Source organism: Oryzias latipes, chromosome 3, assembly GCF_002234675.1.
Source record: "Oryzias latipes chromosome 3, ASM223467v1".
Taxonomy (NCBI): domain Eukaryota; kingdom Metazoa; phylum Chordata; class Actinopteri; order Beloniformes; family Adrianichthyidae; genus Oryzias; species Oryzias latipes.
Window position 1 is genome coordinate 32,566,617 of NC_019861.2, and position 22,439 is coordinate 32,589,055.

At 40.3% G+C, this 22,439-nt stretch overlaps 1 protein-coding gene across 2 annotated transcripts; it reads left to right on the top strand.

Moving 5' to 3' along the window:
* Positions 1-1,092: 1,092 nt before the first annotated feature.
* LOC101171477 (semaphorin-7A-like) lies at positions 1,093-21,576 on the top strand. Of its 2 annotated transcripts, none has more exons than XM_020700671.2 (14): positions 1,093-1,342; positions 2,313-2,446; positions 2,556-2,600; positions 2,685-2,780; positions 2,941-3,055; positions 3,169-3,276; positions 3,358-3,497; positions 3,604-3,782; positions 4,120-4,228; positions 4,310-4,505; positions 12,933-13,048; positions 13,128-13,273; positions 19,010-19,068; positions 21,224-21,576. In XM_020700671.2, exons 1-14 carry the CDS (start codon positions 1,237-1,239, stop codon positions 21,562-21,564), a joined length of 1,890 nt encoding a protein of 629 aa, XP_020556330.2. In that variant the 5' UTR covers positions 1,093-1,236; the 3' UTR covers positions 21,565-21,576. The 2 variants fall into 2 exon arrangements, with proteins under 2 accessions (XP_020556330.2, XP_004067517.2); XM_004067469.4 differs by having other exon boundaries at positions 1,094-1,342; positions 2,914-3,055.
* The last annotated feature ends 863 nt before the right edge of the window (positions 21,577-22,439 follow it).

Consider the following 22,439-nt stretch of genomic DNA (forward strand, 5'->3'; position numbering starts at 1 on the left):
ACCAGACAGACTTTCCACTCCAGGTCACTCATCTATGTGCACAACTTTTCACCACACAAATATTTAGTATGAACACAAATCAATTATAATAGAAAACTGATGTTATAACAACATTATTATAGATCAAGTATGTGGTGTCTTTGAATGATGAGACGCTATTTCAGTTTGGCTCTTTATTCTGCCATTAATACAACTCAGCAATAAGCATAGAATGAGGCGCGTGTATATTGTTTAGAACAGTAGGTGCTTATGATACATTTATTGGCATTATAGAAGTCAAACACATTTTTGAGTGTTAACAAGCAACGATTCATTAACAAGATTTGTTGTGGTTGTGGTTGTCATTGTAATTTGTTGACAAATTAAAAAGTATTATGGTTCTATTAAAACATTTATTAGTATTATAGAGGTCTCACACAAGCTTAAGTATTAATAAGCTTAATAAGATTCATTAAATAACTTAACTAATTAATGAACATTATTCATGTCTAAGATGCTAGTAAGATATTTATTAGCATTATAGATTTCTTGCAAATACCTGATAGTGTTAATAAGATTCATTAACATCTAAAGTCAGACCATTGTCTTCAAAGGCCAGCAGAGGCTGTACTTCATCAAGCTGCTGAGGAAGGCCGGAATCAAGCGCAGGACCCTCATCCAAGCCTACAGGGGGCGTCAAACATTTTGTATGAACACAAACCAATTCTAATAGAAAACTGGTTTCATAACGAAACATTATCGATCAAGTATGAAGCAGGTGCAGAATTTGTATGAAAGTGTAATATGCCTGTTCCTCCAGCAGAGGGCGCTAAAGTGTTCACCGTAGATTGGATACTTCATGATCTTCTAACATCTATAGAGAGATCAAAGCAAACCTTCATTTAATCATTTATTCTAAAAGCACAAAACTCCTTTAGAACGGAGTCTGGTTATTATGAGTCTGTCTGAGTCCACGTTTCTGCAGAAACTCGCCAATCTGGACTGAAGTGAGCTCGTTACCAACGATGGTTAGATCAAAGTCCAATAACGTTTACTATTTAAACAACAACAGCTTCCTCCTTGCCCTGCGGAGGCTCCGTTGCCCCTTGACTGTAAACAAGTCAGTGGTTTAAATAAGGGGAGGGGGGGAGCAAAACTCCAGGGCATTAGCCCCGCCCACGTCTGATCTGATAACACTAACGGTAGAACAGATCATAAGTCATTTCATTCAAACAGCTGAGACGTTACTCGTAAAAAATGCTGCGTTTATTCTGTCTATATTTCTCATTTTTCTGCGCCATCAGTTTATCTGAGACTGACTCCAAGTCTTTACCCAGGATGGTGTTTAAAGGAACGGAAACTGGTAGGAAATTATTATTTTTGATTAATAATTACAGGTTTTGTTTAATATTACTATATCATATAATTTTATCACAAGAGTTTCCTTTAAACTTGTCTCATGTTTTTATTCGATCTTTCAAATATATTAGTACAAAAAGAAGCTCGACCTCCAGTTTTGTGAAAACTTATCAAAAGTACATTTAGTGTTTTTAATTTTGTTTTGTTTTTTGGTTAAAAATGAATAAATAAACGATGTGGATCCTAAACTAAAAAAAAAAAAAATTAAAAGTTCAGGACTCCGGTCAGGGTAGTTTAATATTGGAAATGAAGAACTTTTGACAATAACTTGTAAAGTCATCTTTTTGTGTTTTTATTTTTTTTAATTTCATATTTTTTATGTGTTAGCCTCCAGACAGGTAACTAAATCAATGTATCTTTCCTTTTTTAAGCTTTGTTAGTTTTTGATATTTTAGATTGTAATTTTCTGTCTGTGTTTCGCTTCTGCAGTCGTCATCTGCTTCACTTTTTTCTAAAGTCTTCACTGTTACTTTTATAGTTCAGAATTACGGAGCATAAATTATTTTTGTGCATTTTAAATTGGCGGGACAGTCAGAAACTGACCTATTTCAGTTGCTAGGCAACAGCATCCCCACAGCCAGGAGACCTGACAGTATGAATCATTGGATTACATTTACAATGAATATATATATAAACAAACGTTCTTTACATTATCAAATGAGCTTGAATGTTGCGTCAGTCCTGTTGTTTTTTTACAAAGGATCCACATAAAAATAATAAAATAGACAGAAATGTACCTTTTGTTAAGTTTTCGCAAATTAGGAATCCAGTTTTACTCAAATTGCTGTGGAATATTTGTCGACTGAATCCAGCTTTCAGAATCTTGATGCTTAATGTAGAATCTGATTAGCAAAGTTCCTTTTTTTTGGTTCCTGGCCTCCAACTGACTAACATTTCATTTATTTTGATTCCAGGGTCTGTTTTTAAAAGGTTTCCTTTGCAAGGACATAAAAAACCAGTGAAGATCATCGCAGACACACAACCAGGCATCATTACGTCTGTGGGACAAAAACACCTGACCTTTTTCAACTTCCAGAGCTCTGAGAAGGTGACGGATGCTTCTACAGCTGCAGCAGAGGAGGATTTTGAACAGTGTGACGTGTTTGCAGTAAAGTTTAAAGCTGCACTGAAAACAGCTGTTTGATGTTTCTTTACAGACTCCTCCAGAACAGAAGGTGGTGTGGGAGGAATGCAAAGATAAAGTGAGCCATTCAGGATGATTTGGAGGAAAAAAAACACTTTTGTTAATGTTCAGAAAAATGAGAAATGTTCCTGTTGTTATTCAGGGATGTGAATACAACATCAGTGTGGTTCAGAGGAACGGAAGAGGGTCGACATTTCTGTGTGGAAGCAGCCGTGTGGAAACCAAGTGCTGTGAGATGGTAAGCATTCGGTTTGAGGAACTGTTCCGCCTAATTCCTCCTGACTTTATGAGCAAAACAGAAAGTTTTTGTTGGAGAACCAAAAGCAAATCCTGTTTCCGGTAATTTGATCATTTATCCCATTTTTTGATAGGATGATGATGATGTCACCGTCTTCCAGGATTTAACACCTAAACCCACAGAAGCCCGATGTTATCCATCTGAGAGACTCCAACACATTACACAAAGCATCAAGAGATTTATCACAAAGGAAGGGGAACATTCGCTCTTTGTTGGCGAGTTTGTTTTTTAATGTCTTGTTTTGTATCAAATTTGCTTTCCAAAATCTTTGATCTTGTGGCTGCACCAGTTGCTCCTGTCTGCATCTAGCAGGAGATTTTTCTTCCAGAGTCTGGAAATCACACCAGTCTTTACATGACCTCCTCTGGGTATGGGGAGAACGTCGGCATTCACCGCTTTGGGAGTCAAAGGCTTGCACCCCAGAGTCACAATAAAGGTATTTCATAAAAAAAGATACCTAAAGACCTTATTTTACCTGCATAGTTGAAGTGTTTTTTGTTGGTTTGTGTGTCTTTAGAGCAGCATTTCGTGGGTCTGATGCTCAGCAGCAGAGAAGACTCCCTTCAGAACAGAATGTACGCCTTCTACAAGCAGAGAAACCAAGACGCAGACCTTTACAGTGATGAGTGGATCCCCTTTGTGAGCCAGATTTGCCTGGTAAAGCCTGAAAAAATAGAAAAAAAATACAGATTTTAGAAGAAAAGACACAACTGTAGTTATGACCACTGATCCTAACCCAGGGTTTGATCTTTGGTGTTTTAAGGCCGACGTCGGCGGCCCAAAGAACCTCCTGCAGAATAAGTGGACCTCCCAGATGAATGCTCGGCTCTTCTGTGGAGATCCAGAGAAAAAAGTTCATTTCTCTGAACTGGTGCATGTGGCCACTGTGGATGCAGACAGATGGGAGGAAAGCAAAGTTTATGCTCTCTTCAGGAATGAATGGTAAGACTCCACAGTCAGTGACAAACCTGGATGAAATTACACAAAATAAAAAAACAGTAGATTTGAAAATCAACAGATCCAAACTCGTGTTACCATTTCTGTCAAAGTTTAAAGTTCCTAAAACAAGTCAAATTTGAAGTCAAATCTGTTTTCTTCATCAGCTGATTCTGCAGAAACCTGCATCAGTTCAAGTTCCCTGATCTCTGCTCTTCTTTTGCTTACTGCTGGGTTTTTCTGCAGTCTGAAGTGATTCTTGTCTTGTTTGGGTCTCAACAGTCAGCATGACTAAAATAGAAGTCGCTGCTGATGTCGGCATTCTGTGTTTTCTTTTCTGCAGGGGTGTGAGTGCCGTGTGCATGTACACAGTAGCAGACATTCATGAAGTCTTCATGAAGTCCAGTTTTAAAGAACCCAAATCAGAAAGCAAACTGAACAGGCCTCGGGAGGTATGAAAGTACAACGACTTCAAAACTTTACATCCGTCAGATGATGCTTTGTGAATAAAACCCTTTTTCTTGTATGTTTAGTGTGTTCTTGACAGTTCTAAGCTGGATGGAGAAACCCTAAATAACATCAAGGAGGTGTCAGAGATGGAGCAATGGGTGAAGCCTGTGAAAAACTCTCTCCCACTTCTGGTGTATCGTCACCATTACACTGGGATCTACGTGGACGCTTCCCAGCACAGTGGCAACAGTCCCTACACGGTTATTTTCCTGTCTTTAGGTGAGTAGAACTTTGAAATTAAGCTGCTTTTACGTTTGAGGTCTGATGGTCATTCTAAGCTTTAATGAAGGCTTTAGGTAGAGCCAGCCACAAAGGAGCATGTTAGCAATAAGCTAAAGGCTAACTTGATGTACTTTTTTACAATAATAAATAATAATAAACTTTATTTGAATAGCACCTTTCCAGATAAGAAATCACAAAGTGCTTCACAGTACAACACGATAAAGCAACAGTAAAACACAGTAAAAACACATGTTAAAAATAATTCAAGAAAAAGCTATTTTAAAAAGATATGTTTTTAGCTGCTTTTTAAAGAAAACACTGAGTCCACAGATCTGAGGCTGAGAGGAAGGGAGTTCCAGAGGGATGGGGCCACTGCGGCACAGGCTCTGTCTCCTTTGGTTTTTAACCGGGTTCTCTTAACAGCCAGCAGACCCTGGTCACACGATCTCAGTGACCTGCTGGGAGTGTGTGGCTGCACCAGGTCTTTTATGTTGACTGGTGCTTGGTCATTAAGAGCTCTGTATGTTAACACCAGGATTTTAAAATGCACTCTGTAGTGGATGGGGAGCCAGTGCAGCTGCATTAACAACCGGGTGACGTGTGAGAACTTGGATGAATTGGTTAAAAGCCTAGCAGCAGCGTTCTGGACAATCTGGAGCCGTTCTAGAGATTTTTTACTTAAACATGTGAAGATGGAGTTGCAATAATCGTGACGGGAGGATATAAAACTGTGAATGAGCATCTCCATCTCAGAACGGGACACAATTGGACTCAGTTATGCAATGTTTTTAAGATGATAAAAACAAGAGCGAACAAGTGAGCCAACATGAGAGTCCAGGGATAAAACCGGGTCTAAAGTTACACCTAGGTTCCTGACAGAGGGCTTGATAAAAGAAGCAAGTGGACCGATCTCATGGATTATCTGGGGGAGACAACTGTCAGGAGCACAAACTAGGACCTCAGTTTTGGCTTCATTGAGTTGGAGAAAGTATTTATTCATCCAGCTCTTAACTGAATCCAGACACCTTTGTAAAGTCTGTATTTTAAAAACATCCTGGGGTTTAAAAGACACATAAAGCTGAATATCGTCAGCATAAAAGTGATAAGAAATGTCATTAAAAGAACTTAAAATATTCTGTAAAGGCAGCATATATAAAATAAACAATAAAGGCCCCAAAACTGAGCCTTGGGGCACACCAGAAGTGAGGGGAGCAGAGGAGGACTTAAACTTGAAAACAACAGAGAAAGATCTGCCAGTCAAATATGAGGAGAACCAGTTTAAAGCTGATCCGGAAACCCCAACCCAGTTTTTCAGCCTGTCCAAGAGGATGTAATGGTCCACAGTGTCAAAGGCTACGGTCAGGTCCAATAACAGTAACACAGAGCATTTTCCTGCATCACTCTGCATCAGGATGTCATTAGTGACTCTGAGAAGGGCTGTTTCAGTGGAGTGAGCTCTGCGAAAACCTGACTGAAATTGATCGAATGTCCCATGACTGTCGAGAGCAGCTGTAAGTTGTTTGGCAACAACCTTTTCTAAAATTTTAGACATGAAAGAAAGGTTAGAAATAAGTCTAAAACTGCTCAAGAGGGAGGGGTCAAGCCCAGGTTTTTTAAGGAGAGGAAGTACAACAGCTTCCTTAAAGTGCTCAGGGACTTGACCAGACAGCAGAGACGAGTTCATTATTGACAGGACACAGGGACCAATGGACTGGAAGACATCTTTGAGCAGGGAAGTTGGCAGCGTGTCGAGGGAGCAAGAGGATGACTTCATTGTGCCAACTAATCTGACTAGCTCAGGGAGGGAAAGAGGTGAGAATGTGTCTAAAATCACAGGACAAGGCGGACTAGGAATACAACCAGAGCCAGGACCAGCTGTGTGACACAGAGAGCTTCTCACAGATCTGACCTTTTCAATAAAAAATGATAAAAACTTTTCACAATCATCATTTGAATGGATGGGAACGGCAGGTGGACTGGGCATAACAATATCACTAATAGTGTTGAACAACACTTCAGGATTACCTCTGCTTTTGGAAATGAGATTAGTGAAATATGCAGCCCTCGCATCTCTAACAGCATTGTTAAAAGAAACTAAAAGATCCGTAAGATGAAGGAGCTGAACATCTAGGTGAGTTCTTTTCCATAAACCTTCAACTTTTCTACATAATTGTTTCAGACGGCGAATACTGTCGTTAATCCAAGGGGAAACCTTAGTGACAGGAGCCAGTGTAGTTTTAACAGGACAAACTTCATCCAAGATGGAAAGACAATAACGGTTAAAGTTACATAATAAAGTATTAACATCGGTACACAGAGAAAGGACCAGGTTAAAAGCATTAGAAAATACCTCAGCTGTGGAGGGGTTAAGGAGGGGTTAAGGCAGGGGTCGAAACCTATGGCTCGCGAGCCATATATGGCTCTTTTGATGGTCACATGTGGCTCGCAGACAAATCTTTAATTATACTTTTTTTTTTTTTCATTAGACCAGTCCTTCTCGGGCGCGATGCGATGCCAGAGGTGCGCAGTAGTAGTGGTGCTTAGAGAGAGAAATCTGCGCCAGCACTAGTATCAGTTTACAATTGTCTATTATTTCACAGAGTTTGTACCAGCCGGAAACCTGTGAATTGCTGTGCCTAAAACTGCGCGCTCCAGTCTCTGAGAAAGAGCGCGCAGTTGCGGGGACGGGATGTGTGAGGAAGAAAGCAGAAGGTGGGGGGGTTGTGGGAACAGGCAGCAGGTGAAACGCGTAGGGATTGTAAAAACATAAAACCCGCTGCCTGTCACTCACTGCGGCGTGTGAGTGTGTGTTTGGCTCCAGGTCTGCATGTGATCAGTCTGTTTCACATCTACAAAACATTCATACCAACCTATGATCACGTTTAAAGTCTCAACGCCTGCATGAAGCAGAAACTCACCACGTATCAACCAGACTAGACCATCAGCAAAACTACCACGAGAAATACTCATCATTTATTAGCACTAGCATACCAATGTTATTAAAAATAATCCGCAGACTTATTGTACTTTAAAAATGTTGAAATTACATCAAATGCACACATTCACCTGTATATTTAATTTTAAACATATTGTCGCGGACTGAGTTTAACTTGGCTGTTGGGCCGCGTTATAAGTTCTGGAGTTCAATGAACGCATCAAGCAGAGATCTGATTGGCCCTCAGTTCTGTCGCTCAGCCTGTTGTTAGGTAATTTGGACCAATGGGGTTCAGCTCTGGGCCGAATAAGGAAATAGGAGGGCTGGAGCGGGAGCAGGTGAATATAAAATTGGTAGAAGCGCTCTCGTCTCGTCTCGGCGGGAGAGATTCAGGAGTTGATGAATTCATTGTACGGCGTTTGTTGTGGTCTGCAGTAACCAGAATAAAGAACTTTAAAAGATGTTAAGTCTCCGTGCCTCAGTGTGGGAAAGGGACACTACATTATTGTATGGCTCTTTCGAAATTACATTTCAAAATATGTGGCGTTTATGGCTCTCTTGGCCAAAAAGGTTCCCGACCCCTGGGTTAAGGCATTAAGAAACGTTACACTCAATAATAAAAAGTGTTAACCAGCAATCAGCAGCATTCGTAATGCTTCCTTTAATTTGCTCTGTTTGTTCCATAGAATGTGGCCTACTGCTGAGTGGTGTAGTGGATAGCACTTTTGCCTGAATACCCTGGATGCTGGTTCAACTCTCCGTTAAGCCCATTCTGTGTGTAGTTTGGATTCTCTCTGACTCTTTTGGCTCCATAGCTTTGTTCTTTGGTCAACTGGGAGTAATGAACATGTCTGTATAGTTTTCAAAAGAATCTACAAAAGTACAAATTCTTTCCTTGGCTACAGTTGTCTGCTGTAAACATTCCTAATATGGTTATATTGTTTTTTCCAGCTTAAGCCAAGGATTTATTGATGACATTTTCACAATATTTGGGGTAAAAAATGTGTGAACATTACTAGTCACTTCACTTTTTTCCCCCCAAAGTAGTTTCCCAACAATACGTGAGGAAAATCCCAATGGAAAATTCGAGATGGCATCTTCTTCCCAAGGTCAAAGCTCAATAAAACTGCGATTGTGGTTGTAGACTTTGGTGGCTTATGTGGGAAATTTTTGTGACGATAGCTAAAGGTTTTTCTTACCCGTATTGTGCAAATTTGCCAAACCATGGCCGCCTCGTTGCAGGTCCTGTGACCATCCCATAATAACGTGTGTTATTGGTTTCGTTAGTGGATTTTGAACTGGTTCGTTGAGGTGTTAAGAGATTTTGGCCCCTTCATTTTTTGTGACGTTTTTTCCTGCTGTTATGTCATCACATGGTAATATATAAACTCAACTATGAACGTGTAAATGGTAAAGCAAAATCAGTTTATTTATAAACTGAGATCATGAAATGAGTTCAGGATGTTAGCTGTGATATCTCACGATAATGCTCAATGGTTGTGTCCGAGTTCCCTCAGGACTCACTACTTAGTAGGGGTGTGTATCTGCAAGAGTCTGGTGATTCAATACGTATCCCGATACACGTCACACGATGCGATGCGTATTGCGATATTGTACCGGAACACATTTTCTGTTTGTAGTTGTGCTTCATGAGTTAACAGTAAGGGATGCTGTAACATGAGCCCAATGATTCTTGGGAGATGTAGTGAAAAACGGTTGGGCTTCAATATTTTATGCACTTTTTACACGATCTGACATTGATTCCTGCAGGAAGCTACAACACTAAACACAATCTGTAGTTGTTATTTTCGTTGTAACTGAGAGACTTTATGCACGATGTCAGCACTAAGGAAGTGAGGACGTTAACCACATCTGATTGGTGAGATTGATGACATGTATGATAAAACCCCCAAGAATTCAGTTCGAATTTTTTTATATAGACCAATTACAACAATAGTCGTCTCAATGAGAGCGATTGGCCAAAGTTATGGCAGAAACACGGTACAGTTGTTCTTATCGAAATTTCTTGAACAGAAATGAAATAAGCGCAAAGAAGTATTGTAGGATTCTTCATCCTCCTAATTATTCAGTGGCGGTGTCAGAATTCCAACCCTGACCCTACATAGTGCACTATATAGTGCGTTCGCCATTTTGTAGTGCTGTCAGAATCTACAATTCCAAAATTCAGTGCCCTAGAATTTTCCCAGAAATCTCTGCGAAAAACCAGTGTGCATCGATGCTCACTAGATCGGCGAATATAGACCACAATGCATTGCGTTTTTGTCTTCACCCTTACATTGACGTGTTCTCCCTACCATGACAAAGGTGGATAAAGGTGGAAAGATTTCATGTAATCCATGGACACCAGTGAAGAAAAAAGGTTCAGAGCACTGTCTAGTGGTCTAGATGACCCCATTCCCAATGTTAAAGTACCTAGGATAGTGCAAGGGTTACGGCTGTTAGAATTTTCTTTATCTATAGGAACCTTCACACACGGAGCTGTAAATAAATGAACGTTGAAAAGATCAAGTTATATATTGATGCAAAGCACATGAAAAACCTTGTGATTCTTGATTCTTTTTCCTATTCCATGAAGAACCATCAGTGCAAGGTTCCCATAAAACTCTTGTATATTAACAGTTAAACTGTAATGATTTGCAATGACGTGAACAGACACAGTTGCTGAAACCCGGAAAGATCAAAAACACAGGAGTGGGTAAAGTCACAGATTTATTGATTTATTGTCCAGGATGGTTGTATGTGGTAGTGTAAAGGCGAACACACCCCGCGATGATGGAGTAGCGTGAGTCCATAAGGTGGAGGTGACAGGATGAGATCCAGACGGTGAGTGTGGACTTCCCTTTTCACATTTGGAGTAGCGGATGATATTAGTCTTGGAGGCAGATGGTGTGGCTATGTGTCGTGGAGTTGTATGGTGGCTTTTTTTTGTCCATTTGTGGCCATAAAAGCGACGAAGGAACCCAGAAACACTTGAAATTCTCTTTGGTCACAGGTTCCTAAAACTGCTGGCGTGGTGAGTTAAAGAAAGGAAGTGATCATTTGCACATCATTAGCACGAGGTTAGGGTTAAAAAAAATACTTCTGGGCATTGCAGCAATGTGCGTTTTGACCACGCCCATTACATGTGGCCAACATACATTTCCATACTTTTTTGTGCTTGTTCTTTTTTTTAGTTGTTTTTTTATTTTATTTTTACTTTTGAGAGCAAATAACATCAGTCGTAAAGTATGTAAGTACGTAAGCACCTTTCACAGACAGAAGTCACAAGGTGCTTCACAGGTTAAAATATGTATATATATACATATAAAAACATATAAGATAAAAATCATAAACCACGTAAAACAATCATCTCAAACCCATAAAAGCAGTTTCAGTTAAAATGCTTTGCAAAAAGAAAAAGTTTTCAGTTGACTTTTTAAAGAATTCACAGAGTCCAGGGAACTCAGGGACAATGGAAGCTCATTCCAGAGTTTGGGAGTGACAGCCTGGAAGGATCTGTCTCCTCTAGTTCAGAACCGTGTGCAAGGGAACATCAACAGGTTCTGATCTGCAGACCTCAGTGCATGAGATGGTCTGTAGGGGGCAATCAAATCAGAAACGTCAAAACTAAGATTTTGTACTGATAACGGTAAGCAACCGGGAGCCAATGAAGAGCTTTGAGTAGGGAAGATGTGATCTCTTCTCTTGGTGCAGGTCAAGATCCTCGCAGCAGAGTTCTGAATCAGCTGCAGGCGAGACAGCTCCTTCTTATTCAGACAGGAAAACAGACTGTTACTGTAATCCAGCCGTGTAGAAACAAAGGCATGGATAAGAAGTTCTAGATCTTCATATGGCACAATTTTCCGTAGTTTAGAACTATTCCTCAACTGGAAGAAACTGTTCCTGATCAGCTGTTTCGAGTGCTGCTCCAGCGACATTTCTTTGTCAAAAATGACACCAAATTTCTAAGGCTGTGTTTGACAGCCTGGCCAAGAGAACCCAAGTGCTGCTTAATCCCTGGTATAGCATCATCAGGGGCAATAACTAAGGTTTCTGTTTTCTCTGAGTTTAGCTGCAGGTCAGAATCTTTGAGATAAATGGAAACTTTGAGATGGGTCTCTAATTCTGGAAGAGTGATGGGTCCAGATTAGACTTTTTCAGCAGAAGCTCCACTATGGCATGTTTAAATGCGTTTGGAAACACACCAGTGGAAAGTGAAAGGTTTATCATTTCAGTCACACTTTGGCCGATGGTATCAAACACCTTGTGCTATTTTAGATGACCCCACCCTACATTGACGTGTTCTTCCTACCATGACAAAAGTGGATAAAGGTGGAAAGATTTCATGTAATCCATGGACACCAGTGAAGATCACAAATCATTGAAGAAAAAAGGTTCAGAGCACTGTCTAGTGGGTCTAGATGACCCAACTCCCAATGTTAAAGTGCCTAGGATAGCGCAAGGGTTAAGAAGAGCGTGGAAGGAATGATATCAAATGGACAAGTAGAAGGTTTTAACTTGGTCAACAGAGCAGCTATGTCCTCCAGTGTGACAGGCCTAAAAGTAGACCATTTGTGTGAAACAGGCTCCACCACAACACAATCATCACAACAAGGAGGTGGGAGCTGCTCTTTGATCTTCTTAGTCTTGTTTGCAAAGAACTTGAGAAATTCATTTTCTGCTTTCTCTAATGTCTTGTTGCTTTTTATTTTTTATCCATAGTGGGTTTTTTTTTGTTTATTTGTGTAAATGATGAGATAAAGGGGAGGCATGTAAATACACCTTATTGCAGTGGTGTCAAACTCATTTTCACTGAGGGCCACATCATAGTGCAGTATGTAGTGAGTAGGGAAGGAATTCGGACACGACCATAGAATTTTCATCATACAGTGGTATGAGAAAGTTTGGGCACCCCTGATAATTTTAGTGGTTATAGTGGTTGTCCTCAAAGGGCCAAATATAACTAATACATGTAACTAAATGTAATTAAAAATAAATGTAACTACTCCTTAATGTTAAATAACTCATTTATTTATTATAACTTTTTAAAGTGAAAATTACAGTTGTATAGAAAACATATGTTTGCTTGTTACTCTAACATAAATCTTTTAAAATTTTGTCTGCTTATTAAAACCCGCATAACATGTCCAAGTGAATAAAAAAAAGTAATATAAAACTGAGCTAGACAGAACATGTATTACACATGTAACATTTTGTCTGCATACATACATAAGACCTGCAAACATTAAATAATTACAGCTACACATAAATAACATGTAATCAACTAAAGAAAATATTTATTTTAAGAAATTAAAAACTTTTATGCTCTTGCGTGCCACATAAAATGACATGGCAGGCCACATTTGGCCCCCGGGCCTTGAGTTTGACATTTGCCTTATTGGAATGAGTTAATCATTTGTGAGTCAGTTGTGTAGGATGTCAGACTGGTTTGTATCTTTATCTTCCCCCTCGATTGTGTTTTTTCACAGCTAATGGTGGGATTCACAAGGTGCTGCAGACTGAAAACGACACCTTTCTCATTTCTGAGTACCGCCCCTTTGACAATCACACCCACATTGGCGGCTTCTTCCTCCACCCCCCCTCGGTGAGTAATTCATCCCTTCCCCACATCAGCATCTTCTCCTCCACCAAACAGGTGAGCTGGAAAGCGTGTTTTTTTGCAGAGGAAGCTGTACGTGAGCTCAAGCAAAGAAGTGGTTGAGGTGGATGTGGTGAACTGTGAGCATTATGGAAACAGCTGTGAGGACTGCGTCCTGTCCAGAGATCCTTACTGCGGCTGGAACAACAACCGCTGCACTGCAGAGACACGGTAGCTAATGCGACGCTGCTGCTCTCTCACTTCCTTCACTACTCACTACATACTGCATCACTACATACAGTGGTATGAGGAAGTTTGGGCACCCTTGATAATTTTCAAGATTTTTTTTCAAAAGTCATTGGTTGTTTGGATCATCAATTTCAGTTAAATATATGATATAGCAGATGAACACAGGGATATTTGAGAAGTTAAATGAAGGATATTGGATTTAAAGAAACTGTGCAAAATTACTTAAACAAAAATAGGCAGGTACAGTTTTATTGATTTGACTACCTTTAGCAATAATTATTGGAACACAATATTTGTATTATAAGCTCATTGACCCTTGACCTACATACACATGTGAAGCCAATCATGAGAAAAAGGTATTTAAGGTGGCGAAGAGCATGATCTTTGCATCTTCTCTGAAGAATGTTAACATGGGAAAATCAAAACAGCTGTCAGATGACCTGAAAACAAAGTTTGTTCAACATCATAGTTTAGGTGAAGGATACAAAAAGCTTGCTACGAGATTTCAGCTGTAAATTTCCACTGGGAGGAATATAGTGAGAAAATGGAAGACCATAGGCACAGTTCAAGCAAAGGCCCAGAGTGGTGGACCCAGAAAAATCTCAGATATAGGCAGAGGCGAAGGATGGTGAGAACAATCAAACTCAACCCATAGACCAGCTCCAAGGACCTACAATGTGATCTGGCTGCAGATGGTGTCACTGTGCATCGTTCAAGCATTCAGTGCACTTTGCACAAGGAGATGCTGTATGGAAGAGTCATGAGGAAGAAGCATATGCCACAAACAGAGTCACTTGAGGTATGCTAAAGCACATTCGGATAAACCAGCTTCATTATGGAATAAGGTGCTATGGACTGATGAAACTGAGATCGAGTTATTTGGACATAACAAGGGACGTTATGCTAGGCGAACAAAGAACACAGCATTCCAAGACAAACACTTACTACCCACAGTCAAATTTGGTGGCGGTTCCATCATGCTTTGGGGCTGTGTGGCCAGTGCAGGTACTGGAAATCATGTCAAAGTTGAAGGTGACATGGATCCCAGTCAGTATCAGCAGATTCTTACAAACAATGTTCAAGAATCAGTGACAAATTTGAAGTTGCGCAGGGGCTGGATACTTCAACAAGACAGTGACCCTAAACACTGCTCTAATTCTACAAAGGCATTCATGCAGAGGAACAAGTACAATGTTCTGGAACGGCCGTCTCAGTCCCACGACCTGAATCTTATTGAAAATCTGTGGTGTGATTTAAAGCGGGCTGTCCATGCTCGGAAGCCATCAAATCTGACTGAACTGGAGATGTTTTGCAAAGAGGAATGGTCCAAAATACCTTCAACCAGAATCCAGGCCCTTATTGGAAGCTATATGAAGCGATTGGAGGCTATCATTTCTGCAAAAGGAGGATCTACGGTACTAAGTATGTTTCTGTTGGGGTGCCCAAATGTACGCACCTGCCTATTTTTGTTTAAGTCATTATTGCACAGTTTCTTTAAATCCAATATACTTCATTTCACTTCTCATATATCCCTGTGTTCATCTGCTATATCAGGGGTCGGGAACCTATGGCTCGCGAGCCATATATGGCTCTTTTGATGGTCACATGTGGCTCGCAGACAAATCTTTAATTACTGTATACTTTTTTTTTTCATTAGACCAGTCCTTATCGGGCGCGATGCGATGCCAGAGGCGCGCAGTAGTAGCGGTGCTTAGAGAGAAAAATCTGCGCCATCGCTATCAGTTTACTATCATCTATTATTTCACAGAGTTTGTACCACCCGGAAACCTGTGAATTGCCGTGCATAAAACTGCGCGCTCCCGTCTCTGAGAAAGAGCGCGCAGATACGGGGACGGGATGTGTGAGGGAGAAAGCAGAGGGTGGGGCTGAGGTGTTGTGGGGACCGGCAGCAGGTGAATCGCGCATGGATTGTAATAACGTAAAACCCGCTGCCCGTCACTCACTGCAGCGTGTGAGTGTGTGTTTGGCTCCAGGTCTGCATGTGATCAGTCTGTCTCACATCTACAGAACATTCAGACCAACCTAAGATCACGTTTAAAGTCTCAACGCCTGCATCATGAAGCAGAAACTCACCACGTATCAACCAGACTAGACCATCAGCAAAACTACTACGAGAAATACTCTGTATATTTAGTTTTAAACATATTGTCGCGGACTGAATTTAACTTGGCTGTTGGGCCGCGTTATAAGTTCTGGAGTTCAATGAACGCATCAAGCAGAGATCTGATTGGCTCTCAGTTCTGTCACTCAGCCTGTTATTAGGTAGTTTGGATCAATGGGGTTCAGCTATGGGCCGAATAAGGGAAATGGGAGGGCTGGAGCGGGAGCAGGGGAATATAAAGTTGGGAGAAGCTCTCTCGTCTCGGCGGGAGAGATTCAGGAGCTGCTGAATTAATTGAAGGGCGTTTGTTGCGGTCTGCAGTAACCAGAATAAAGAACCTTAAAAGAGGTTAAGTCTCCGTGCCTCAGTGTGGGAAAGAGACGCTACATTATTGTATGGCTCTTTCGAAATTACATTTCAAAATATGTGGCGTTTATGGCTCTCTTGGCCAAAAAGGTTCCCGACCCCTGTTCTATATCATGTATTTGGACATCTACTCCGCGCGCTGTCTCACTAGGGCTCAGAATATCATTAAGGACAGTTCACACCCCGGCTCAGACCTGTTCAACCTGATGCCCTCCGGGAGGCGCTACAGAGGCATCAGAAGCAAAACGAACAGACTAAAAAACAGCTTCTTTCCAAAGGCAATAACAATCCTCAATTCCCAAATGCACAGATAAGAACAAAAAAAAAAACATTCCTGTTTACTCTGTCCACAGTGTCAACTACCTACCTCATTGCCACCTCTGCACTTTGACATGTCTACGCAGTTTTTTCATACGCAATTTTTGCACAGTTATCTCGGCACTCTTCAGCACAGTTTACAGCTTATATTGCACACTTGTATATACTGTTTGTTGCTTGTTTGATTTTATTATATTACGATGTTGTCTTTACTATTTTTCCCTTCCTTACTGTTCCTGCACTGATGGTGATGCTTAAATCTCATTGTACTATGCACAATGACAATAAAGCCATTCTATTCTATTCTATTCTATTCTATTCTATTTAACTGAAATAGATGAACCGAACAACCAATGATTTATGAAGAAAAATCTTGAAAATTATCAGGGGTGCCCAAACTTTCTCATACCACTGTATGATGAAAATTCTATGGTCGTGTCCGAATTCCTTCCCTACTCACTACATACTGCACTATATAGTGCACTCACTATTTCGCAGTCCTGTCCGAATCTTCACTTCCAAAATCCAGTGCCTTAAATATTTCCCAGCAGTCTCTGCAAATAAAAACAATGTGCATCGATGCTCACTAGATTAGCAGATATAGACCACAATGCATTGCATTGGAACGATTTTCCAAGTGAAAAAAATGTATTTTAATGTTGTTTTTTTTATTTTTTATAAACCATCCAAGTTTTTATCATCAGAACAGTGGATTCGTGAATCGTTTTTGTAAAATGTTCTGATTAGGTCTTTACTTCAGGAAACATATTTATCGTTTTAAAAATAGGAGTGACCACTCTCTCTTCAAACATTATGAAATGTTTGAAGAGCAACAACTGCTACAACTAGATAAACTGATATAATTGCTCTGAATGAAGTGCAAAGTAAAGCTGTCAGTAGCTGCGTTTCCTTTGACTATTACATTAAGGAAATTGGATTTGTGATAATAAATGTGTTTTAAAAAAGTTTATGCATTTGGAGGAGGTTGTTTTTGAAGCGTATTGAAATTGAAATATTTCACAAAACTGCAATGATTACACTTTTTATGACTTAAATGAGTAGGACAGTGTATCACCAACCATTTTCAGAATCGATTCGATTCCCGAGTCTTGATTAATTCAATTCACAATTCTTTTCAAATAAATCGATTCAGTTGGAACTATGTTGGAACCAGAAATGGTCAGTGTTAAGAATAGTTAGAAACTCCCTTTTACTTTTTATTACACTAATGGTTCAAACTTAATTCAATTGAGGAGGGTCGTTCAGCAATGCGGACTGCAGTTGGCGTGGCGAGGAGAACTTTGAAGGGTCCTGTCCACCTTGGTTGTGACCAATCAGTCCGTTGAATTGCCTTCAGGAAAACCAGATCACCGACAGAGATCTTCTGGTCGGGATTGAGAGTCTGTGGGAAGGAGAGAACCATTAGTGTAATAAAAAGTTAAAAGGGAGTTTCTAACTATTCTTAACAGTCAGTAAAAATGAGTCGGTCTGAGTCTTGTAGGAAAGAAATCTTCTGCTTTTCAGTTCTTTCCATCCATGCGTGTTCAATAGTCGAGAGTGGTGAAGCAAACCAAGGATTCAACCGGATTAAAAATACATGAAGTTTATTGCCCTGACAATAGTTCTAACACAGATTGAAGACATTGTTGCAGATATCTGGATTCCCAAGTCAAAAGACCTACAGACGCACAAGTTACATGCGAATTACTCATAGGCCTTCCTGAGAACCATGGAAAACTTTAAAAACAGTCCTTTTAACATGTGTTTGAATCTCCGCCTTCCGGAAACATCATGGCAGCCGAACCTCCTCCCCTGGTCGCTCTGATTCGTCCGTAGAGGTCCCTCCTGCTCTCACTGGCCAATAGCTGGTGTATCAGCCTCAGAGTTCGCTCCTCCCGGCTTTAGGGTGAAGTCAGCTTCAACCTCCACATGAGAAAATGAATCTTCACACTTTCCCAGGGGAAGAACCTTCAACCCAGATGGTATGGATGTAGTCCATGGCATATTTATTGCATCTATGGAAAACTCCTAACTTTGCATAAAGAACATCCTATTTCTTCACAGGATGCTGCAAGCATAAAGGAATGTCGCAGGACTATAAATCTTGATAGTTCAAAATGAGTTCACTTCACACTAAAGATAAAGCTGTAACTTAAAATAAAATAAGATATTAAAACATAAGTTTTTACAGTATACATTTCTATGGCAACCACTCTCCTATCAGGAGTGATCATGTTAGAATACCACAATATACCTCAGCCATCATGGATACAAGTGTGTCTACAAGGTGCGTCGCAAAACCTCACGTCCAATCCATAAAACCCCGCGGTAAAACAAGATCTACCTCTGCTGTGATCCTGTCATAAAATAAAAACAAAAACATCAACCCCTGCTTAAAACATCAGCCACTGATAGGATTAGAACATTCTTACCAAACTCAAGACTCGAGCCAACTAACACAGCTCCGTGAGCTAACCAGTTCCATCACAGGAAACTAGCACCATGGCAACCACACATCAACCTTCTTTTATACGCTCTTCACCGTGGGTATAGCGATACCCTCAGATGCCTCCCAATACACTTCCTTACCCAAACAGAATGCGACTGATAAAAGTGTGTGTGTCCAAGAGTGCTGATCTGCGTGCAGCAAAGACCCCCCAAAGCCTCCCACACCCTGTGTGAGTGGGCAGAAAAGGGGCCGCTCAGGGGGGGTTGTTTCTGTATTGAGGCAGTCCTTCCCTGCAGACAGTTCTGTTGAAATGAATATTCTGAATGTCTGAAAGCACAAACTTGTGCACCATTCCTATGATGATGCAGTTTTACGTCACATTTCTTTTACTGCAAATTCATTGTATTTGTTGTAATGAATCTGTTGGTTTATGGAGATGACTGAGTTGTCTTTGATCTCGCAGAGACCCTCAACAGAAAATGATCTCAGGAAACTACAAAGGATGCTCTGCTCGCCTTACAGGTACGGACATTTCTATAAACCTCAGTGACCATAACATTGCCTCCATCATTTATGAAAAATCTTAAACCTAAAAAAAGGGAAGAGGAATATAAATGAGTAGAAACGCTTTTAGGAAAGACCAAAAGACGAACAGCTCAATTAGACCAAGCTGTCCAAATTCCTTCACTAATCACTAATCCACTATATTTGGGCATTCTCCAATTTGTAGAGCTGTTGGAATCTACGGCTGTGTCCGAATTAAATTAAATTAAATTAAATCACACTGTCACACACCTAGGTGTGTGAAATTTGGTCTCCGCATTTGACCCATCCCCATTGATCCTACCCCTTAATGCTGAGTGTCAAGCAGGGAGGCATTGGATGCCATTTTTAAAGTCTTTGGAATTTCCACCATTCTCCGTAACTACTGAAAAACTATATAGTGCGGGACAATGTAGTGCCCTGGATTTTAAAAGCAATTTGGATAACGTGCTCTCTACATTTTTTTTTTCAAACGGTGAATAAAACGTCATATTCGTCAAAAGTTTTACGACGACCATTGATGAATCCACTGTCTTCTGAAGTTGAAAACTTTGGTATTTTATTTAAAAAAAATGCATTTAAATACATTTTCTTTGCAAAAATTGTTCAAACGCAATGCATTGTGGTCTATATTCGCCAATCTAGTGAACGTCGATGCACACTGGTTTTTCGCAAAGACTTCTAGGAAACTTTTAGGACACTAGATTTTGAAATTGTAGATTTGAACAGCACTACAAAATGGCGAACGCGCTATATAGTGTACTATTTAGTGAGTAGTGGAGGAATTCTGACACAACCTACAACTCCAAAATCCAGCACCCTAAAAATCTCCCAGAAGTCTCTGCAAGAAAACAGTGTGCATCGATGCTCTCTAGATTGGTGAATAGAGACCCCAATGCATTGCGTTTGAACAATTTTTGTAAAAGAAAAAAATGTTTTTAAATAAACTATCAACTTTTTTTCATCTTCAGAACAGATGTCTATGAAGACTCTCATTCATCCAGGTTGGTTCCATTGTAGTAGTTTTTGGGGATCCCCTTAAACTACTACAATCTTCAGAACAGAGTTGACTCATAAATAGTCTTTGTATTTATTAGGTTTTTACTTCGTGAAATTGGTGATGTCATATTTACTGTTTAAGAAAAAAAGTAGTGAGCGTGGTTTCTGAACTGCTTTTAAAATCTAGGGCACTAGATCGTTTTTTTTTTTTTCAGTTTTATGGAGAAGGGAGGGAATTGGGACAAAGCCAAAGACTTTTTCCACAATCCACACCACTTCATGTGGGTTGTAGTTAGATCTAAAGTTCATCAGTCTGCAATGTAGCCTACATTTCTGAAAGAAGAAGCAGTTCTTTAACTTCCTGACGGTCTCTTTCTATGTTAAACTCAAACCAGGGAATTTAGCCACAATTTATGTTATCGATGAAAGACAAGCCAAATACAAAGGTAATGAGCGACTGGACAAAACATATGTTCATCAAATTAAAGTCCAACTGTTATCAGATGATATAATCTGAGAATATCCCATTTGAGGTTTGTTTAAACTTCCTCTTGTTCAGAATCCGCCCAAATGCAGCGTTACTTCCACAAATCCTAAAAATAACTTAAAGTTCATAGACTTCACAGAAATTTACCCACTTTCATTTGCTCAGTAGCACTGTCATCCAAGATAAAGATAACATTCAATAGAAGATGACTTTGTTTTCTAAGTAGAGTATTTTTATCATTCAAGGAAAGAATAGACCACAAATTCCGTTTTAGAAACTCTGCAGAGCGTCATCATCCAGCTCGTCGTGTTGGTCAGAATCGGCTGCTGAGGCCTCAAAGCTTTTATCCAGACCGATCTGCAGCGTCTGACGCTCCACTAGACAAAGACTAACCAGAAATAACAGTTTAGAATCCGTTCTACCCCAAACTGTGTTAAATGGTCAGACTTCATCAGAGTTTTGTTGTGTCTGTCCTGACATTCTAAACAGACTTTCAGGTTTTTGTGTTTAAACCTTTAACTGTTTTTCTTTGGGCCTCATTTTAAAGCTCACCTTCCCTTAGGTAAAGAAAACACAACCCGTTCCTGATTAAACAAAGCCATAGCAAACATTTGTCTTAATGCTTCATGCCTCTTTGTATTTCTTTAGAAAAAGAGGACATCAGCAAGGTCGTTCTTCCCTCTGGGTCCAGATATTTCCTGCAATGTCCCGTGTCTTCCCTCCATGCTGAGTACACCTGGGTGACCCCCAACTCCAGGAAGTCCTGCAGCCCAAAGGAAGACCAGTGTCTGCTTCTGATCGAAAGCATGAGCTCCCAGTATGACGGAGATTATGAATGCAGGTCAAAGGAGATGGGCTACAGTAAAGTGGTGGCACAGTACCAGCTGAGGAGCACGAAGCCGGGCCGTACAGTGGCGACCGGGTTTGTGTGGGTTTGTGTGGCTGCTGCACTGATGGGGAGCTTCTGGTGCTTCAGCTTCAGATTTTAAAAATATAAATTTAAACAAAACGAAGTAACAAAGTGAGTGGATCATTTGCTACTGACAGCAGCACAGAAAAAGAAGCTCCGTCAAAAACAAACATGTAAGACAATCTGATCATTCTCCTGCACTTAATGTTATTTTTCTCATTTGCATCGAGACATCATCATTGTTTTTTACTTTTTTGTTTTGTTGCTTTCCTTGGACGTATTAGTCAGTTAGTCATCAAACTGGGTCACAGAAATGCAGAAGTGCCGCTGAAAGAGGTGGCACCTTTTTAACCCTTGTGCTATCTTAGATCAATCAATCAATCAATCAAATCTTTATTTATATAGGACTTTCACATCTGCCAGACATCCAAAGTGCTGCACAAGTATAAATACAGTAAAACCATAGGTAAAATTCAAAGAAGCACAGTAAAACGATAATAAAATCATCATTAAAAGAAAACACTAAAAAAGCTGTCTAATTATCGTCCTCTCTGGTGTTAAAAGCCGATGTAAAAAGATGTGTTTTTAGCAGAGATTTAAAATCATTTAAGGATCTGGCAGATCTCACTGACAGGGGAAGACGATTCCATAGTTTAGGAGCAGCCACTAAAAAAGCTCTGTCCCCCTTGGTCACCAGTCGAGTCCTTGGAACCGCTAAGAGCATCTGGTCTACAGATCGCAGAGCTCTTCGAGGACGATGACTCTGCAGGAGCTCAGAAAGATAAGGAGGTGCCAGACCATTTAAACATTTAAAAACCAAGAGTAAGATTTTAAAATCAATTCTAAAAGAAACAGGCAGCCAGTTCAGAGAGCGCAGTACTGGTGTGATCATGCCGTCTGGTCCCCGTTAGAAGTCGGGCAGCGGAATTCTGGACCAGCTGAAGACGGTGGAGG